This window comes from Geotrypetes seraphini, chromosome 8, assembly GCF_902459505.1.
Source record: "Geotrypetes seraphini chromosome 8, aGeoSer1.1, whole genome shotgun sequence".
NCBI lineage: Eukaryota > Metazoa > Chordata > Amphibia > Gymnophiona > Dermophiidae > Geotrypetes > Geotrypetes seraphini.
The window spans coordinates 186,467,691-186,489,918 of record NC_047091.1 but is presented as its reverse complement, the minus strand read 5'-3'; the positions used below and the strand labels follow the sequence as shown (position 1 = coordinate 186,489,918).

At 45.6% G+C, this 22,228-nt stretch overlaps 1 protein-coding gene across 1 annotated transcript in view; it reads left to right on the top strand.

Moving 5' to 3' along the window:
• The window catches only part of MED13L (mediator complex subunit 13L), an 802,147-nt gene that overhangs the window by 412,054 nt on the left and 367,865 nt on the right, over positions 1-22,228 (top strand). The window contains exon 3 of the mRNA XM_033955209.1: positions 12,130-12,214. Coding sequence (XP_033811100.1) covers positions 12,130-12,214 — 85 coding nt within the window. The remainder of the gene's footprint in view (positions 1-12,129; positions 12,215-22,228) is intronic.

The following is a 22,228-nucleotide window of genomic DNA, read 5'->3' as shown; positions in this document are numbered from 1 at the left end:
ACCGCGTTTCCACTCCTTCAAGAGGCTCCCATCCAGACAACAATTCCTTGACGTAAATGATTATGCGTGGAAAGGATTTGCATACAACACAGGCAATGTATGCAAACCAATGTCATGCCTATTCATTGAAAACCTAACTGGCAAGGGGGTACTCCAGGATCGACTTGAGAAATTGGTTTAGATGACACATAGTGAGCAGGGAGAACATTATCTTATGTTGGGACACAGGGCCAGATATTAGAAAGGGAAAATAAACCCTCTTACCAGATAAAACAGCAATGTAGATAGACAGAGAGAGGAATTTCTGTGATCCTTGGGGTGGGGCAGGGGCAGTGCAAGCTCAGGAAACAGATAGCTTGAACCTAAGAAAGAGCAACCTGCTCAAGAATCCTGGAAGTTGGTGTGCACAGCCTAGGGTTTCCATATTTGTGAAGATAAAAAACAGGACACATGATCCCACTCACAATCCACCCACAGTCCTAACCATAGCCCCTCCCACATTCCATCCATTTCCTTTTAGTGCTTCTCTCTCCCTCTCTATCTCCCCCCACCCTCCTCCCCATGGGTGCTTCTATCTCTTTAAACCTCCTTTCCTGCTGTTTCTGTTTCTCCCCTCCCATCCAGCACTACCCTGTTCATGCTCTTTTCTCTAGCACTCTCTCCTTTCCATAATGCTTTTCAAGCCCTCCCTTACTCCATGCTGTTTCTCCAGCCCTCTTCCCTCCCTCCATGCTTTCCCCAGACCTCCCACTCTTCATCCAAGCTGTTTGTCCACCCTTCCTCCCTCTTTACATTCATGCTGTTTCTCCAGTCCCCTCCATGCTCTTTTCTCCAGCATTCTCTCCTTTCCATAATGCTTCTCCAGCCCTCCCTCCATGCTGTTTCTTCAGCCCCCTCCCCTCCTTCCTTTGACATTGCTTCCCCTCATGACTTCTCTAGCTCCTGACTCCTCCATCTACCTCCTCCCAGCTGTTGTGATTGAATCTTCGGTTAGCCCCTCTCCCTCCCTCCTTTCTCCAGCCCTCCCTCTCTGCATCCATTCTGTTGCTCCAGCCCCTCCATGCTCCTTTCTACTGCACTCTCTCCTTTCCATAAAGTTTCTCCAGCCCTCCTTCCCCCCATGCTGTTTCTCTAGCCCCCTCCCCTCCTTCCTTTGATGCTGCTTCCCCTCATGAACTCTCTAGCTCCTGATTCCTCCATCTACCTCCTCCCAGCCGTTGTGATTGAATCTTTTGTTAGCCTGCAGCAACAAAGAGGTGAACCTGCTTCTGCTGTCCTGCCCTGAAGCCACCTCTCTGCAAGTCTTGCCTACGCGTAACAGGAAGTCACTGCAGAGAGATGGCTTCTGGGGCAGGCTGGCGATAGCAAGCTCAACCTCTCTGCTGCCAACTGCATGAAGATTCAATCACAGTGGAGGAGGTAGGTGGGGGAGTTGGGAGAGCAGGCTAAACCCGGATAGATTCTCCAATCTTTGAAATAATGCCTGGGCACCTGGACAGTACTTGAAAAGTCCATGAGTAAGAAGTGAGACTATATATGTGTGTGTGTGTGTGTATATATATATATATATATATATATATATATATATATATATATATATTTTTTTTTTTTTAAGCCTTATATATAGCACTATCTTAAAAGTTGCAGATATGTAGAATTGAAGCTGAAAACACCTGGGCTATGTAATTTATAAGGGGTAGTGTGCATCATAGGAGACAACTTTCCAAAATGATAGTTGGTGTTAAAATCACCACAGATAACACTATCAGTGGCTCTAGGACAAGTGCACTTTAATATTAGAGATGCCCAATCCCCACTGCAGTACCTATGGGCTGTCTAGTATTTTATACTTGTTGGTTGCAAAAGGTTTGGTTCAACACAGAAGCTGTAGCTTTAGTGATTTTGTGGTTGCCTTGAAGATAACGAGATTGGGTTATATTCTAATGCAGAAGAGTTCTCCTGAAAAGGCCAGTAACAATGACCAAAAATCACCTCGGTTCTATTAGCTTTATACACACTTGGATTTATTAAAAAAACCACATCAAACTGTTCCCATTTTTCCAGGGTGCAGGAGGCATATTGGGCAGTGAATAAGCTTATTGTCCACTTAGCTGCCTCAGGCTGCACTTCCAAATAGGAGAGACGCTTCTAACAGATGAGTGCAATTCAGACACTCTAACAAGCAAAATATGATGAAACCCCTGTGAAATTCATTGTACACTGAGCAAGCCCCTTGGTAAGTTACACAACACATGGTAGCAATAATGGTGATTTATAGAGCTCCTTTTATCCAAGAATTTCTTTGCAGCTAGATCAGCTTAAAAATATTTGTTCAGTCACTTCTATAGTGGATACTTTTTTGAAGAAAGAAAGAGATGGGGTAAATTTCATTTAGGTTAAGGCAGGAAATGAAGGGTTGGTTTGAAATGCCAGTTTTATTTTATGAGCCTAAAGACAATGAATTTGTTCCCGGAATGCAGCTCTTCTTACCTTTTTAGCACCATCCAAAAATGTGACTTTGCATGCCCACCATGTAGTGGAGATGACCTGTTGGATTTTAATAAAAATGTGCACGTTGGTAATTGCAGTATATGATAGAAATTTGCTGAGAAATATAAGTTAAAAAGCAGGAAAGGAAGACCAGATTAAGATCTTTTCCACTTTGCATAATTACCAGAGTAGTTTCTGATTATTTAAAATCAATTGCAAGTTGCCGGTTTTGTGATTTTAACAGTTCCTCTTTTCTTTCTGTATACTAAGCATGACACAGGTAGAAAGTCGACTCAGGAACAATTCAAAGAAAAATTATTTCCAGGAAAAAATAGTGAATAAATGTAGCATTCTCTTTCTTGAGTTGGTGGAGAGGCAGAACGTTAGCAGAACTGAAATAAAAATGAGACAAGGTAGGAATATGTGTACTGATAGGAGATCAAATGAAAAACTTCTTAGGAGACAACAAAACAAATATTGGATTCCCTACTAAATAAAAAATGTCAATGATAAAAATGTAAATGTAAATTAACACCTAAATTGTTCACCCCACAATGGAAGTGAATTAATTAATAATAATATTATTAAGTGCTCAGTTCAAAACACCAAACTGACACAGCAGCAGTGTCTTATTCAGGTGTAATTATAAACATCATAACACCCACCTGCCTGCCTTATTCATAATATATATATTAGATGTCAACTCAAAGATCTTATCCAATCAGTCTTCACTTATTGAAATGGCCGATGTATTCTTCAGGCAAATGAGTCATAGAGGATCCTATGTCCAAGTCACTGCTGCCGGATGATATCCAAGTGCTCTCAAAAAATATGTGAAAAACCCTTTACTCCAACAAAGAAAAAAGAAACCCCAAAACTATCCAAATCAGCTATTATAACAAGTTGTTCACGGCCAGCCGGCCTGCCAGGGCTTTCCTCTGCTGTGTTATCAGTGACGCAGCAGAAGGAAGACCCCGGTGGGGCAGGCCAAGAGCAGCTTGTCCAGAGCCTGCCACTGCTGGCCGTCCACTTCTGCTGCTGCTTTAGGAGCCCCTGGAGGTATTTCAGGCCTCACCAGAGGGAGGGAGGGGGCGGGGAGACTTGTTCACTGAGTTAGAGAATGACATGGGGACAAATTTGTCCCCATCCCCGCAGGAACTCGATCGTCCCTGTCCCATTCCTGTAAGCTCTGCCTAAACCGCTCAAGCCTTAAACACTTATGATTTAAAGTGTTTGAGGTTTGTGCAGATGATGACAGAGCTTTCAGAAATGGGGCAGGGACAGGAAAATAATTCGATGAGATTGGAAAATGAGTTCCCATGAGGACGTGAAAAATTTGTCCCCATGTCATTCTTTACACTGAATTGATGTGTCTAATTTTAGGAGAAAACGAATCGATTTGAATTGATTCACTGAAGTGAATCGGGCAGCACTAGTCTGCACTTTTGCAGTAGTGGATTGAATGGGTAGACTGAGCCTTGCCATCACCGAATTCTTGTTTGTTTTCAATGGTCTATAGCTGCAATATGATATGAGCCATTTCTATAAAGGTTTATAGCAGAATACAGTCAAATGTCGGTTTGTGAGTAACCCGGTTTGCGAGTGTTTTGCAAGACGAGCAAAACATTCTCGCAAAAGTTGTCTCGCAGACCGAGTGTTGACTCGATTAGCGAGCACCCACCCCGAGAACCGGAATCGCTCCCCCCCGCTCGCAAAGCCCCCCCCCTGCTTGAACCGGCACCCCCGCCCGAACAACTTGAACTTACCCCCCCCCCCCAGTCTGGCACCGGCGAGAGGGAGAATTAGAAGGCCTTGAGCATGCGCAGATGCATGCTCAAGGCCCGGCAGAGGCAGGAAGATCTTCAAGCGGCACCGACACATCCTGTGGGCTGCGTGCCGGTGCCAGACGGAGGAGGGGGGGTGCCGGTTCGCAGGAGGGGGGGAGCAGTGCCGCTAGCCTCAGGGGGGGGGGGGAACGTATCAAAGCGAGTTTCCATTATTTCCTATGGGGGAAACTCGCTTTGATATATGAGTATTTTGGTTTACAAGCATGCTTCTGGAACGAATTATGCTCGTAAACCAAGGTTCCACTGTATAAGGTGATGCATGCATTCTCACTGAGAAATTAAATGGAAATTAAGTTACTTTCTCTGCATGTGTTCTGCCTGCTTCCAGCTGTTTTCTTACTACTACACTGATCTACTGCAGTGTTTCTCAACTTCTTCAAGCCAAGTGTACCCCCTAAGTCTAACAAATATCAACAGAGTATCCTCACCAAAGCTCCGCCCCTGACTCCACCCCATAATAATAGTATTAATTATAATGCAATTTCTTCTATCCATTTTTTCATATACACATAATATAATCTTATTAATACATAATGGTAACCACAAAATTTAAAAAAACACAAAACACACTGTGCACAGAAAATCTTAATTATCATTTATATTCGTGTTTTCTTTTTCAAGAAGGTCAAGGCAGATGACTTTAAAATATGCACTGTCACCTCAGTAACAACTACAGAAGACTATAGAAAAATAGACTAATATATTGCAAAATATAGACAACAGATATAAATTCTCAAAACTGTCACATTTTGATCACTAAATTGAAAATAAACATTTTCTCTCTTTGTTTGGTGAATTCATGAGTCTTTGGTTGCACTTCCTTCTGACTGTGCATCCAACATTTCTTTTTCTCTGTCTCCTGCACGCTCCCCATCCATAAGTCCAACTTTTTACTCTCTGCCCTCTTCCCCTCAGTGTGACATTTCTTCTTTCCTTCTTTCTGCTTTCCCCGCCCATCTCTCCCTTTCTCCATGAGTCCAACACTTTCTGCCTCCTGCACGCTTTCTTTCTCTTTGCCCCTTCCCTCAAGTGTGACATCCCTCCTTCCCACTCACAACATGTTCTCTCCCCATGCCCCATTTCTCCCTGTCCTCCACACCATATCCATTTCTCCCTCTCTCATCTTCTCACTCATCCTGCAACAGTTTTTCTTCCTTCCATCCCCCATTCCCACTCAACTAATATGCTCTCTCCCCATGCACCATCTCGCTCTCCCCTGCAGCATGCAGCACCTTTCCTTTCCCTCCCCTTCTGCCAGGTCCAGCAGCACATCTTCTCCCTTTCCTTTCCCTCCCCCTTGTCCAGCAGCTCCTCTCCTTCTCCCCATGTCTAGCAGTACCTCTTCTCCCTTCCCCATATCCAGCAGTACCTCTCCCCTCCCTAGCGGTAGCTCACTGCATGCTTTTAACTTCTCTATGCAGCTGCCACTAGTGTTAGTTTAACCGCGGTTCCATCAGGCAGCCTCGGAGCCTTTGCTAGGCCGGCTGATACAACTTCCTCTTTTGTCGGAGGTGGGCTGGCCTAGCAAAGGTCACACAGTGAGCAGCTGCTGCTGTTCGGGGGTGGGGGGGGTGAGAGGCTGGGGAGAGAAGACAAAGAAGGTGGGAGATACGCGATAACAGGAGGAAGGGAGACAATACAGAACCAGCACTGCGTATACACGATGGCAGGAGGAAGGGACACAATACAGAGCCAGTGCTGCATAGACACGATGGAAGAAGGAAATTAGGAGACATACAGCGCCAGTGCTACGTACCCCCTACAAGCGGCTCGGGTTGAGAAACACTTATTTACTGTATAGCACAGCTTCTGAAACTGCACTAGATTCTCTGATAGGCTCAGAAAGCAGAGAAGAGTTACATCACCACTGACGAGGAAATCACAGGCTCAGAATGCCATTTTACCAAGACATTTATTCCCTTTAAGGCTTCAGTCAGTCATTTCAAGCATGTTTACTTTTAACAGTAAAACCAAGTAACTCATTTGCAGTTAAATTTAGGTTTTTTAGTAGTGCAGAATGCCTAATATATAATTTGTGGTTGTTTGATATTATATGCAGACATCAGAAATGAGGCTGAAGTGGTAATATGGTTGGGAAGGGGAAAAATGACAAGGCAGAAATCCTGGAATAAAGGAGCAAGAATGCTATAAGTGATTTTGTTTATAATGCATACAAACAGTTTTTAATTTAACCTTTCTATCTCTCTGTGAAAGGGATTCAAGGTCCTCCTTAGGTTAATTAGGACATAGCCTGGGAGTCCAGGGTCCAAAAATGGAACTTCAAAGATTAGACCCAGAAGGAAATGTGGAGATTGGAAGAAGGAATGCCCAAGGAATATGCTTGGAGTACATACTTTTATTGGTTTTGGTTTTAGCTCACACCTTTTGCAAGAGCTCAGGGTGATTTACATTCAGGTACAGGAGGTATTTCTCTGTCCCCAAAGGGCTTACAATCAGAGCTTGTACCTGAGGCACTGAAGGCTTAATTTTGCAGGGAGAGAATATGATGCCTAGTTGAGCGTTTTTGCAGGACTGCTCTGAGAAAAGTGGTATTGAGTTATCATGTGTATAATTGTAGAAATGTTGGTATAAGTGTGTGAGGGCAAGGGTTGGGAAAATGGGGTATAGCCATGGGAGAGCCTAGGCAGACCATAAGAACATAAGATTTGCTGCTGCTCGGTCAGACCAGTGGTCCATCGTGCCCAGCAGTCCGCTCACACAGTGGCTCTTAGGTCAAAGACCAGTGCCCTATTTGAGTCTAGCCTTACCTGCATATGTTCTGTTCCAGCAGGAACTTATCCAACCTTTTCTTAAATCCCTAAAGGGTGTTTTCCCCTATAACAACCTCCGGAAGAGCGTTCCAGATTTCTACCACTCTCTGGGTGAAAAAGAACTTTCTTACGTTTGTACGGAATCTATCCCCTTTTAACTTTAGCGAGTGCCCTCTCGTTCTCTTCACCTTGGAGAGGGTGAACAATCTCTCTTTCTCTACTAAGTCAATTCCCTTCAATATCTTAAATGTTTCGATCATGTCCCCTCTGTCTCCTCTTTTCAGGGGAGAAGAGGCCCAGTTTCTGTAGCCTCTCATTGTACGGCAACTCTTCCAGTCCCTTAACCATTTTTGTTGCTCTTCTCTGGACCCTTTTGAGTAGTACTATGTCCTTTTTCATGTATCCAAAGGCTGCCAGAACTTCTCTTTGCAGTCAGCAGCATCATTCCTAAACCATCAACTCTAGCACTCTGTTCATGCTTGGTTTTCGTGCATAAGAAATGAAGATGAATGGAGATTCTGGCATTGGCAACCCAGGAATATGAAAAGATTACAGCTATAACAGTGCCTGAGGTCAAGGAGAGCTGTAATTATGAAATTGTGTTTAGAAAAATATGAGTGGTGTAATAGTAAGGCATGATAGTGTAAGAAAAGTTTTCAGAAATTTATTTCAGAATATAACAACTTTGAATAATGGATACAGGACTGGAAAGTACAAGCTTACATTTGATCAAAAAGTACTCACTGGGACCAGGATACAAGTAGCATAGCTTCCATGTTGGTTCAAAAGATAAAGTCTAACAAGCATAAGAACATAAGAATTGCCATACTGGGACAGACCAAAGGTCCATCAATCTCAGTATCCTGTTTCTAATAGGGGATAACCCAGGTCCCAAGTACCTAGCTAGATTCCCAAGGAGTAAAACAAATTGTAAGGGATATATTTTTCTTCAGCTAACTTAATAATGCATTTCTGTGCTCCAACTTTACTTAAAATTGTAAACTGCTCAGACGTGTCTCTATGGGCGGTATATCACATTTGAAATTGGAGGTAATAAAGCTCATTAAAGCTGGCCAAAAATGTGTGAAATCAAAATATAAAGGTGTTTATTTCTATGATGTATGATAATAAGGGATTTGATTTTGAAGCCAGGAAAATAAAGGAACCATTTTTTTGAAGCTGCGTTTAAGTACTGACTCAATCAACATATCTGTCTGTCATTCCCTTAATAGTCCCCTACCACCTTTTAACCCTCTCTGTGTATGTCATAATTTGATTGTAAGCTCTTCTGAGCAGGGACTGTCTCTTGCATGTATAGAATTAATAAACTGTTGTTGTTGATTACTGAAGGGTTATGAAAATAATGGTCAGAATCAGTTTACCTGTGTTGGAGTCCCAGTGAACATTCCTGAGGAAATCCTTGGCCTTAGTAGACAGATCTAGCTGTAAGCTCACTTTTACACGATGGCTAATGAGCATGAACTGCACAGCTTTATTTAGTTGAACAGTTTCATGTTGAAGGTAAAATGGTGCAGTAGCCGTGTTAGTCCACTTTTAACAGTAATATATAGAAACTAGTCTTTAAGCCCGTTACATTAACGGGTGCTAGAATAGATGTCTGTCTGTTTTTCTTTGTCTCTCTCTCTCATTGGCTGCTGTCTTTCTTTCTGTCTCTCTCTCTCTCTCTCTTTGATTGCTGTCTGTCTTTCTTTCTGTGTCTCTCCTTGACCACTGTCTGTGTGTCTTTCTGTCTCTCTCTCTCTCTCCTTGGCCGCTGTCTGCCTGTCTTTCTGTCTCTCCCTCTCTCCTTGGCCGCTGTCTGTCTTTCTGTGTGTCTTTCTGTGTGTCTGTCTGTCTTTCTGTCTCTTTCTCTCTCTCTCTCTCATTGGCCACTGTGTGTCTGTCTGTCTCTTTCTCGTTGGCAGCTGTGTGTCTGTCTTTCTGTCTCTTTCTCTCTCTCTATCTGTCTCTCTATCTCCTTGGCCACTGTTTGTGTGTCTGTCTGTCTTTCTCTCTTTCTCGTTGGCAGCTGTGTGTCTGTCTGTCTTTCTGTCTCTTTCTCTCTCTCTCTCATTGGCCACTATGTGTCTTGTCTGTCTCTTTCTTGTTGGCCACTGTCTGTCTCTCTATCTCCTTGGCCGCTGTCTGTGTGTCTGTCTGTCTTTCTATCTCTTTCTCTCCTTGGCTGCTGTCTGTGTATGCTTCTGTCTTTTTCTCTCTCTCTTTCCTTGGCCGCTGCCTGTGTGTCTTTCTGTCTCTCTTTTTCTCTTTGTTTGCTGTCTGTCTTTCTATCTCTTTCTCTCTCTCTCTCCTTGGCTGCTGTCTTGTCTGTCTCTTTCCTTCCCTCTCTCCCATTCCCTGCCTGCGCTCCACTCACCTTCCTTTGACCGCCCCCCCCAGCCCATCCCACCCCCTCTACGGCAGCGCCACCAGCCTCCAACAAATCCTCATCCTCGACCCGGAAATTCACCCAGAGGGGAGAGTGGAGGCAGAGAAGGCTGTGCGAACACGGAGCGGCAGTAGTTGTGGCCTTCCCTCCCCTAGCTCCGTAGCTCGGTCGCCGCCGCCACCTCTTTCTCTCCCCGATGTCGGCTCCAATGTGCGCACGCGCCGCGCACACGCTGCACTCTGCAACATTTCTCTGCCGCAGACGCACGGAGCCACAAAAATTGAAGTGCGCATGTGCGCTAAGGGTATTATTATCTTAGATAAAGCATAAAGGAAATAAGATAATACCTTTTTTATTGTACTAATGTAATCATTTTATTAACTTTTGAAATATCAGTATATATAAATGAAACATAAAACAATTCCAATGGCAGCCTCACAGAAAGAAGGAAGGGGTGGGTGGGTGAGAGACAGAGACATGAATGGGTGATAAAGTGACAAAGCAATATCATTTTATGGTTTGTAATACGATAGAACTGTCTGGTGGGTGTAAACATTTTTTTTTTTTTTTAATCATTTTGATTTCAAAGGTCTTTTTAGTCTTGATTTGTTTTAAAATTTCCTTTTAGTATTCTCACCTTAAAATCATCTAGCCCAGTAGCCTGTCCTCACAGTGGCCAATCCAGGTCACTAGTACCTGGCAAAATCCCAAAGAGTAGCAACATTCCTTGCTACCAATCCAGGGCAAGAAGTGGCTTCCCCCATGTCTTTCTCAATAACAGACTATGGACTTTTCCTCCAAGAACTTGTCCAAACCTTTCTTAAAACCAGCTACACTATCCGCTCTTACCACAACCTCTGGCAATGAGTTCCAGAGCTTAACTATTCTCTGAGTGAAAAAAATATTTCCTCCTATTGGTTTAAAAGTATTTCCTTGTGAGTTCATTGAGTTTCCCCTAGTCTGTAATTTCATATGACAGAATTATCTCCTGATAGCTGCTGAGTTTGGAAATGTGATCTGAACACCAGTCTTTCGGAAACCATCCTGAGAAAGGGATTGGGACTTGTAGACCACCTTTTTGTAACTGCACAACCACACTCAAAGTGCTTTACTTACTGTACTGTATATTCAGGTAATTATTTTGTACCTGGGGCAATGGAGAATTAAGTGACTTGCCCAGGGTCGCAAGGAGCAGCCTGGGATTTGAACCCACATCCTCTAGGTTCAGAGGCAGCAGCTAGAATATCAACTTCTTCCTTTACCTTCAGAGATGACAGGGCTGGAACCTCTTCTAAAAATTGGGTAGAGAGAAAAGGACTGAGGACCAGCTGCTTTGTTTGCACAGATCTTTCCTAATTTTTAGATTCTAGTTATCCGTACATGTGAAAAAACTCAGCTGAATTTCTCATATGATATGAAAGCAGCTCTTGGATTCTAAAAAAGGGGGTTGCAGATAATGGGCCAAACCTTCTCCTACTCCTCATCCTTGGATCATCTTCCATTCTGCTCTTTATTTCTCCCTTCAGCTCCTTCCTCCCTCAAGTCTCTGCATCTACAGCTTCAATTTCTTTCCTTTTAAATTCATTTTCATTTTACCTCTGAAATTCTTCAGCCTCTGTTCTCTCCTGCTGCTCTCTACACCCTTCCTCACACCCAGATTACTCTGTCTCTCTCCTTTTTGTCTTGCCAGATTTATTTGTATTTATTCTCAGGTTCTTATTCTTCCCTTTCACTTCTTTCTGGTGCAGTACTAGGACAGAATAATAGTAAACCAGCAAGGAGGACACAGTGAATGTATGCTTTCTGTCTTTCTCAGGTGCATGCTTTTAGAAAGTGTGGCAGAAGGGAAGAAGGAGCAAGTGGGTGTAAAGTTGATCCTCTCCCTCGATTCTCTATCCCATGTCCTGCCTTCTTTCTCCCCTGAGGGAGTGTGTGTGAAACTCAGTGAGTTTTGAGGTCTGAATATGTCCTGGGTTGGGAAAAGGGATGAGGGTGGGAGGTAATAGGGTTAGGGGGTGAAATGGGAAGGGTGGGGTTGGGGGGAGGCCTTTTGCTATGATTATTTGGGTGTTCCTTGCATTGGCTTTTCTTGTTTGAGTTATAATGTAGGGCGCCTCTTGTGTTTGCATATAAAAATGTGAAAAATAAAGTTTAAAAAACATTCAGATCTTAAGACATTTTTTCTTGACTTTAGTCCTAAAAGAAAACATACATGCACACGCTCTCTCTTCAAAGGCCTGATTTATCATCTGTAAGACAATATAACAAAGTATTAACTTCAGGAAAATGCCTTCAATTTCTATTCTGTTAAAATGGCTCCAATTCAGGCCCACAGAATTCTCTGCGTTGCCCCTCCACTCATAGGAACTCTATAACCATTGGAGCAGCCCAGAGCATTCAGCAAGCCAGTTTTAGCTAGACTTTGAGGTGTCTTCTTACAGCAGCCATAGAGTTAGCAAGTAAAATAATATGTGTGTGCACTCAACAGAATGCTCAATTTCGACTTCAGTTATCAGATTTTGCCTAAATCTATCCCAGTCCAGAAATGTACAGCTTGCATCTTGTGTGTTACCTATAATGCTGCTTTGGAATACTTTCACTGACGTCCTTTTTCTTCTTGTATTTTTTCCAGTGGTAGAAGAAGGACTTTGGGAGAATGGCCTTTCTTATGAGTGTAGAACTTTGCTCTTCAAGGCAATCCATAATTTACTGGAAAGGTAAGCTAAGCTCATTCTAAAATATAAATGTGGCATTACTGCAGTCACCTGAATCTCACCTTCTAATACTTCGTAGTCTGTTTTTTCAAATCTGAATTTGTATGCCTTAATATTCTGCAAGAGCAAATCCTATGGTTCAGGCAGCAGGCTGAAAACTAGGGAAGCACTTTATGACCTTGGGTGAGGCACTTCACCCTCTATTAGTGCAGGTAGAAAGTTAGATCCTGTTTAGCATGCTTGTGCATTCTTTTATCACAGGAAAATTCATTGCAGGATAATTATGCAGTAAAGTTTTATTTGTGGTACAATATCGGGGAATATTGTGCATTGACAATTGTGGTAACACAACAATTGTGGGTCCACTCTGCTGTAAAGAGGCAGTAGTTCTATCTCCTGATCACTACAGGCCTCCTCTTACTCCTTTATGATCCCTGATTCCTTTTCTCCTCTACCCCCAGAAAGTATCCTAGTGCAACTACTGGGGGGTCTTCTTGCACTGTTTTAGAAAAAGCAACCACCATGACAGAAAGACCTAGGGATACCAGAATAGATGAAAGCAGGAGTCTGGGTCTGGAAGGGGAAGGGGCTTCTGCATTTTCTGAAAGGGCAAGAGGAGTAGGTCTAGGGAAGGGTAATCTGTATTTTGTTGTTTATGTAAGGCTTTTATACCACTAATGACTATGAAGTCAGTTCAGAGCGGTTTACATGAGCAGCTTTGATGGACAGTACATGAGCTACAATATATGAGCTATAGACAAGGAGCAACACTACACTGCTGGAGTTATGACAAAAGAGCTAATTTAGATTATAATCTATCCTTTGATTGACTCAGCAATTAATAATAATAAATGTTATTTTTATACCGCAGTACCTCTCAGTTCTATGCGGTTTATAATAAAGAGAAGCTGGACAACATAGTGATAATACATCAGTAGCATTAAAATTCATATAATTAATGTCAGACAAATTTATCAAAAAGATAAGTTTTAACATTTTCCCTAAAGTCTTGGTAGGAATAAGAAACTGCAATTAGACCACTTAAAGTTTTACTCCATTTACCAGCTTAGAAAGAAAGAAGTCTTTCAATAAATCTTTAATATGTACCTTCTTTGTAATGGAAAAGAGGGTGGAAAAGAGAATAAAGAACAGCCAAAGTGTCAGTACCAAACAGTGTCTTATAGCTAATACAAACAAATTTGAAAAGTATTCTTGCTTCAACTGGAAGCCAATGTAATTTCCTAAGATTTTTTTCAGATTATAGATTAGACGAACCGCCGTATCTTCCTAATAGTTTTCTTATAGAAGCCTAGATAGATAATATTACAGTAGTCGAGTAGGCCCAAGACCAAAGACTGCACCAAGAATCTGAAAGAGATGAAATCAAAATACGATTTTATCCCAGGACAAGCAGGCAGCCTATTCTCAACATATGGGTGCCGTCATCCTTCAGAAAATTGTCCAATCTCTTCTTAAACCCTAATACCGTACTTTGTCCTATCACGCCCTCTGGAAGCACATTCCAGGTGTCCACCACCCGTTGGGTGAAGAAAAACTTCCTAGCATTGTTTTTGAATCTGTCCCCTTTCAACTTTTCCGAATGCCCTCTCATTCTTGTAGTTTTCGAAAGTTTGAAGAATCTGTCCCTCTCTACTTCCTCTATGCCCTTCATGATCTTGTAAGTCTCTATCATATCCCCTCTAATTCTCCTCTTCTCCAGGGAAAAGAGCCCCAGTTTCTCCAGTCTCTCAGTGTATGAAAGGTTTTCCATACCTTTTATCAAACATGTCGCTCTCCTCTGAACCCTCTCGAGTATCGCCATATCCTTCTTAAGGTATGGCGACCAGTATTGGACAAGTTTCAAGTTTAATATTTTTCTTGATTGATCGCTTAATCAAATTCTAAGCGATGAACATATTAAAATATAGTCAAATAGAGACAAAACATTACAAACTTTAAATAATAACATTGGGTAGATAACTAATACATTATACTCATTACAATAAGGTAAGATAGGGGTTTGAATTACAATTAATAAAGAAAATCAAAACAAAGGAAAAATACAATCTATATAATAAAATGCTAGCCCGCGCATGCGCACTCGCGACAAGCGTGTTCCCTGATCCCTTTTCTGTTGGGATGTGGCCGCACGAGTGCGCATGCGCGCTTACTATGTCACCGTCAGAAGACGAACCGTCACAGAGGGAGTGAACGCGGAGTCCTGCCATCCCTCAAACGTAAATCTCCTCCTTTGCCCGACTCCAGCCTCTGCTCCTCACCAGTCCTGCCTTTGTTCCTGTCCCTGTTAAACCGGCTGCCAATAACAAAGCCAGATGCCATGGGTTCTTCCCTTTTGCCAAATTGCTAAAGGCTCTGCCGGTCTCGATCCTGTCCATCTCTGAAGTTACTTGGAGGACTGCTTCCGGGAGGAATCGGCTTCCAGCTTTATATGTCAGGCCTGACTCGCGACTCCATTGGAAGAAGCACGGAGTAAAAGGTGATGGGCAGAGAGAGAGTTGAGGTGTTGGAGGAAAGAGGGGAGAAGATATGCTGGATGGAGGGAGCAAGACAGATACTGGTTAGAAGACTGAAAATAAAGGGGGAAGAAAGAGAAAGAGAAGATGCTGGAAGGGAGGAGTTAGCAAAAAAAACAACAAAAAAAACCAACCCAAAAAACTCCCCAAAAAACAAACAACTGGAGAAATAGAAGCAGATAGAGATGCAGAAAAATAAATGGAGGAAAACTGAAAGATAAGGTTAAAGTCAGAGATGGATGCAGGAGAGGAAGTGAAGACAGGAATGAGAGAAGAACCAGATAGACTGCAAACCCTGGTAAGAAAATTGAGAGAAGAGAGCAGAAACTGGGATAAACATGAATAAAATGGCCAGACAATAAAAGTAGACTGCTTTCTTTTTATATTCCAAAGTGTATAGTGTTTTTTCTCTTTCTCTGCTGTTGAACTGTATATTGCTGGACAGGGGGAGCAGGAAGAGGTGCTGATGGACGAGGGAGCAGGAAGAGGAGGTAAAATAAAGGGAAAAGGGCTGCTGTTGGATAAGGTGAGCAGTGATTGGGTGGGGGAGGACACAGGGGAGGTAAAAGGAAGGGAGAATGAACAGGGGGAGCAGACAAGGGGTGGTGGTGGACAGCCAAGGAAAAAAAAGAAAGAAAAAAAGATAGAAATACAGAAAGCGGCTAAGGAGAGAGAAAAAGAAATAAAGACAGACACACACACATATATTCTAGCACCCGTTATTTTAACGGGCTATAAGACTAGTAGGGAAATAAATAACCACAGAGCATAATACAATAAAATAAAATCACTGGTTTAAGAACTGTTTAATTAAATATTAAAAGCATTTTTAAAAAGAAATGTTTTTAGATTACTTTTAAATTTTCCCAGGTCCTGCTCATTCCGTAAATAGATTGGGAGAGCGTTCCAAGTTTGAGGAGCAGTTACCGAAAAAATAAACTGACGTCTAGTATTAATAACCTTAAGCATAAGCATTGCCTCTGACGGGTTAGACCAGGGGTCCATCGTGCCCGGCAGTCCGCTCCCGTGGCGGCCCTCCAGGTCCATGACCTGGAAGTTTTCCCTACTTAACCTAAAATGTCCATACCCTATTCGCTCAATGTCCTGTAAGGTAAACCTCTATCTGTACCCTGTTATCCCCTTCGCTTCCAGGAAGTCATCCAGTCCCTTTTTGAACCCCAGAATTGTACTCTGTCTTATCACCTCTCCCGGAAGCGCGTTCCAGGTGTCCACCACCCGTTGAGTGAAGAAGAACTTCCTTGCATTCGTTATGAATCTGTCTCCTCTCAGTTTTTCTGAATGACCTCTTGTTTTAGTTGTCCCTGCTAGTCTAAAGAATCTGTCCCTCTCCACCTTCTCTATGCCTTTCATGATTTTATAAGTGTCTATCATGTCCCCTCTCAGTCTCCGCTTTTCCAGGGTAAAGAGCCCCAGTCTGTCTAACCGTTCGGCATATGAAAGGTTCTCCATACCCTTTATCATCCTCGTTGCTCTCCTCTGGACCCTCTCGAGTATTGCCATGTCCTTCTTGAGGTATGGCGACCAGTATTGGACGCAGTATTCCAGATGTGGGCGCACCATTGCTCGATACAGTGGCAGGATAACTTCCTTCGTTCTGGTAGCGATACCTTTTTGATAATGCCCAACATTCTGCTCGCTTTTTTTGATGCTGCTGCACATTGCGCCGCCGGCTTCATTGTGTTATCCACCAATACCCCCAGATCTTTTTCTTGGCTGCCTTCCCCGAGTACGCTCCCTCCCATCGTATACCTGTACATGGAGTACCCCTTCCCTTTGTGCAAGACCTTACATTATCCCAGGACAAGCAGGCAGGTATTCTCACTAGTGGGTGATGTCATCCGACAGAGCCCCGATACGGACATCTTGCAAGCATGTCTTGCTTGAAGAAACTCAGAAGTTTCGAGATGCCCGCACCGCGCATGCGCCAGTGCCTTCCCGCCCGATGCTCCGGGCGTGTCTCCTCAGTTCTTTTTCTTCCGCGGAGCTGAGAAGTCTATCTTCAATTTGCGCCCATTGAATCTCTTTTTTTGCCTTCTTTTTTGCCGCGGGTTGAGTTCTTTTGGCTCTCCTGTGCATTTATTTCTTTCTTTGATTTCTTTTTCAAAAAAAAAAAAAAAAAAAAATAAATTTTTCCTTCCGATACCGGGTCGGCCGCGTGGCTGGGGCCCCGCGCCTTCGACCTTGCGGCGGAGCTTTTCCGGCCTATGTCCCGGCCGATCACCGGTTTTAAAAAGTGTAGCAAGTGCCAGCGCGCGATTTCGCTCATGGACCCTCATCGACGCTGCTTACAGTGTCTGGGACCGGATCACTTCCCGAAATCGTGCCGGCCTTGCTCCACTCTGACGGCGAGAGCGTTTAAGCGTCGCTGTCTGCTGTGGGAGTCCATGTTCAAGATGGAAGCTTCATCGGATCCTGCAGCTTCGACATCGACATCGACAGGTGCTTCGACTCCTTCTGCGAAGCCCTCTGCCTCCCCGGCTGCTTCGGGCCTCCTGAAACCAGCGTCGTTCACACCGGTTTCGGCCCCGGCTTCGGCGCCGGAGCCTTCATCCGTCTCCTCGGAGCAGGTATCGACCCCGACAGTTCCTCCGGTGGTGCTCAAGGTGCCGAAGACTGGCAAGCAGAAGCACGTAGCACCCAAGGAGCGCGGAGACCGTGCGGAAGGGCCCCCTTTTGGTGCGGATCCCTCCATATCGGCTTCGTTGCGGTCCATCCTGGAGGCTCAGTTCGTGGAGCTCATGCAGACCATGGGGCCTCGGCTGATTGCCACCATCCAGGGTGACCTTCCAGCTTCGACTTCGAGGGGCGGACCGCCCCCTCCTCCTCCTCGCCGCACTACCTCGTTACTCGGCGAGGAGGAGCGGCGAGCGGTGTCCGGGTCCTCGAGGAAGTCCTCCGTTAGCGCTGTACCTCCTTTGGATCCGATTTCCTCGAGGAGGGCCTCCCTTAGTGATATGCCTCCCTTGGAGCCCATCCCCTTGAGGAAAGCCTCGTTTAGTGACCTGCCTCCCTTGGAACCGATTACTCCGCCCCATGACTCAGTGTGGCGTCCACCTTCGGGGCCACCCAGTCCTGGGCATAGCAGGAAGCAGGACGAGTTCTTCCAAACCCCCTATCAAACCAGGGCGTCGTCGGGGGAGCCTCCGACTCTGCCACCTCTGCGATCGACGGCCTCCAGTCCAATCTGCTCCTTGGAGGCGTCTGAGCCAGTTTCTCACAGACGGGCTCGATCCCCTTCCAGGCATCGGGAGGGGCATCGATCCAGACATTCTTCGAAGCATTCCTCTCGACACTCGACCGTCTCGCCTCAGAAGAAATTGCCTCGGTTGGGGTATGCTGCTTCGACTGGGTCTCCTCCTCCGGGCCTGGAGTTCGAGGACCCCGAGATTTTCTACTCGTCCTGTTGCTCGCAGGCCTCTCTGGAGCCTGAAGCCTCTTCTTCTTCTAGTCCGTCTCGCAGACCAGCGACGGCAGACCAACTGTCCTTTTCATCGTTCCTCAGGCAGATGGCGGATGACATGGACATTACTCTCGATGCTGGGTCTCGATATTCCAAGGAGTACCTCGATACCATGCACTTGCCTCGTCCTCCGGCAGAGTCCTTGCGGTTTCCCCTGCACAAGCTCCTTGACCAGACCTTCATGCGATGCTTCGAGTCTCCTTACTCTATTCCTGCGGTCCCTGGCAAATTGGATGCGCGGTACCGCACGGTGCATCATAAAGGCTTCGAGGGTCCTCAGCTTTCTCACCAGTCCCTCCTGGTCGAATCCTCGCTCAAGCGGTCTCATCCTGGCCAGGTCTATGCTTCAGTGCCTCCGGGCCGCGAGGGCAGAACCATGGATAAGTTTGGTCGACGCATCTATCAGAATTCAATGATGGCATCTCGAGTCCTGAATTACAATTTCCACTTTGCAGCCTACTTGGAATTTTTTCTACCTGTGCTTCGGAAGTTCACACCATACATCGAATCCCAGGCTAGGTTTGAGTTTGAGGAAGTGGGTGCTTCGCTGTCCCAACTTCGGCTTCAGTTAATGCAATCTGCCTATGATGCGTTCGAGCTCTCCGCCCGAGCGGTGGCCTGCTCGGTGGCGATGCGCCAGTTGGCCTGGTTGCGGACCATTGATATGGACCCGAATCTTCAGGACCGCCTGGCAAACGTCCCGTGTGCTGGGGCGGATCTTTTTGACAAATCCATCGAGACTGTCACGAAGAAGTTGTCTGACCACGAAAAGTCCTTCCAATCTATCCTTCGGCCGAAGCCTAAGCCTCAGCAGTCTCGACTTTCTCGTCCGCCATTGATTTATCAGAGGCGTTATCAGCCGAGGCAAACTCCTCCTGCGAGGCAACCGGCGAAGCGTCAGCCTCCCCAAAAGGGTCAGCCTAAGTCTCAATCGCCTGCTGTCCCTAAGACCACTCAGCCTTTTTGACTGTCTCGTCGAGGGCATAACCAACCTCGTTCTGCCTCCTCCTGTTTTTCCCATCGGAGGGCGCCTCCATCATTTTTATCATCGCTGGGAGGCCATAACAACCGACCTCTGGGTCCTTACTATCATCAAGGAAGGATACTCTCTTCATTTCCATCGGGTCCCTCCGGACCACCCTCCAAGAGAGTATCCTTCCAATTTGACTCAGACCGCCCTTCTTCTCCAGGAAGCTCAGGCTTTGCTCCGGCTTCGTGCCGTGGAGCCGGTCCCGACGGACCAACTGAACCATGGGTTTTACTCCCAGTACTTTCTTGTTCCGAAGAAGACGGGCGACCTGCGACCCATTTTGGACCTCAGGGCCCTCAACAAATTCCTAGTCAAGGAGAGGTTTCGCATGCTGACACTTGCTTCTCTCTACCCTCTCATCGAGCAGAACGACTGGTTATGCTCTCTGGATCTCAAGGAGGCCTACACTCACATTCCCATTCATTCGGCCTCCCGCAAGTTCCTCAGATTTTGGGTGGGACATCTACATCTGCAGTATTGAGTGCTTCCATTCGGCCTGTCCTCGTCTCCCAAAGTCTTCACGAAGTGTCTAGTGGTGGTGGCCGCTGCACTCCGGAACAGGGGTCTTCAGGTATTTCCATACCTCGACGACTGGCTCATCAAGGCCCCGTCAGCTCCAAAGGTCATTTCGGCGACCTTGACCACGATCTGCTTCCTGCAGAGCCTAGGCTTCGAGATCAATTTTCCCAAATCTCATCTGCAGCCTACCCAGTCCCTTCCCTTCATCGGGGCGGTACTGGACACCATCCAGCTTCGAGCATTCCTTCCTCCTCAGCGCATGGATGTTCTTCTTCGTCTCTGCCAGTCTGTATCTTCTCGCCAGTCCATCTCAGCGAGACACATGATGGTCCTCCTGGGCCACATGGCCTCTACAGTTCATGTGACGCCCTTTGCCAGGCTCCATCTCAGAATTCCTCAGTGGACCCTAGCTTCTCAATGGACTCAAGTGTCAGACCCGTTGACTCGACACATCATAGTCACTCCTGCTCTTCAGCAGTCTCTACTTTGGTGGATGACCTCTTCGAATCTATCCAGAGGTTTGCTGTTTCACACTCCTCCTCATCAGAAGGTTCTCACTACCGATTCCTCGACCTATGCCTGGGGGGCTCATCTGGATGGGCTTCGCACTCAGGGATTCTGGACCTGTGCGGACCGACTCCATCAAATCAATCTTCTGGAGCTCAGAGCCATCTTCAATGCTCTTCAAGCTTTTCAACATTCGCACCAACAATCAGGTCGCCATGTATTATGTCAACAAGCAAGGGGGCACGGGCTCGGCCTCCCTCTGCCAGGAAGCTCTCAGAGTCTGGGATTGGGCGGTTCGCCACAACACCTTCCTCAAAGCTGTCTACATTCAGGAGAAGGACAATGTCTTGGCGGACAAACTGAGTCGTCTTCTCCAGCCTCACGAATGGACACTCCACTCCAAGCCCCTTCATCAGATCTTTGCTCAGTGGGGAACGCCTCAGATAGACCTCTTTGTGGCTCCCCACAATTTCAAGCTGCCTCAGTTTTGCTCCAGGATCTACGCTCCTCATTGCCTTGAGGCAGATGCTTTTCTACTGGATTGGGGGAATCGCTTTCTGTATGCGTTTCCGCCATTCCCTCTCATTCAAAAGACTCTGGTCAAGCTGAAGTCCGACCATGCCACCATGATTCTGATAGCTCCTCGGTGGCCCAGGCAACCTTGGTTCTCCCTTCTACTTCAAATCAGCAGCAGGAAACCGTACCTACTTCCAGTGTTTCCTTCACTGCTTACTCAGCATCAGGGGTCTCTGCTTCATCCCAACCTGCAGTCTCTCCACCTGACAGCTTGGTTCCTCTCAACGTAACTCCGCACCAGTTTTCCCAGGCGGTGAGGGATGTCTTGGAGGCTTCCAGGAAGCCTGCTACTCGTCAATGCTACTCCCAAAAATGGACTAGTTTTTCTTCATGGTGTATTTCCAATTCTAAGGAGCCTCAGCGAGCCTCCCTATCCTCTGTTTTGGACTATCTTTTACATCTGTCTCAGTCTGGTCTCAAGTCGACATCTATACGAGTCCACCTGAGTGCTATTGCGGCTTTCCATCAGCCTCTACAAGGGAAACCTCTCTCTTCTCATCCTGTGGTTTCCAGATTTATGAAAGGACTTTTTCATGTCAATCCTCCTCTCAAATCGCCTCCAGTGGTTTGGGATCTAAATGTTGTCCTTTCTCAGCTTATGAAACCTCCTTTTGAGCCTCTGAGCAAGGCTCCACTAAAGTTTCTCACTTGGAAAGTGGTTTTTCTGGTGGCCCTCTCATCTGCTCGCAGGGTCACTGAGCTTCAGGCCTTGGTGGCGGACCCACCTTTCACAGTATTCCATCATGACAAGGTGGTCCTCCGCACTCACCCAAAATTCCTGCCTAAAGTGGTCTCTGAATTTCACCTTAACCAATCCATTGTGCTTCCAGTGTTCTTTCCAAAGCCTCATTCTCATCCTGGAGAATCAGCTCTTCACACTCTGGACTGTAAACGTGATTTGGCTTTCTACTTGGATCACACCAAACCACACAGAACTGCTCCTCAACTTTTCGTCTCCTTTGTTCCTAACAAGTTGGGACGACCTGTATCGAAGCGCACCATCTCCAACTGGATGGCGGCTTGTATCTCTTTCTGCTATGCCCAGGCTGGATTACCCCTTCCCTGTAAGGTCACAGCCCATAAGGTCAGAGCAATGGCAGCCTCTGTAGCCTTCCTCAGATTGACACCGATTGAGGAGATTTGTAGGGCTGCCACTTGGTCCTCGGTTCATACGTTCACCTCTCATTATTGTCTGGATACTTTCTCCAGACGGGATGGGCAGTTTGGCCAAACTGTGTTATAAAATTTGTTCTCCTAAGTTGCCAACTCTCCCTCCATCCCATTGAGGTTAGCTTGGAGGTCACCCACTAGTGAGAATACCTGCCTGCTTGTCCTGGGATAAATCAATGTTACTTACCGTAACAGTTGTT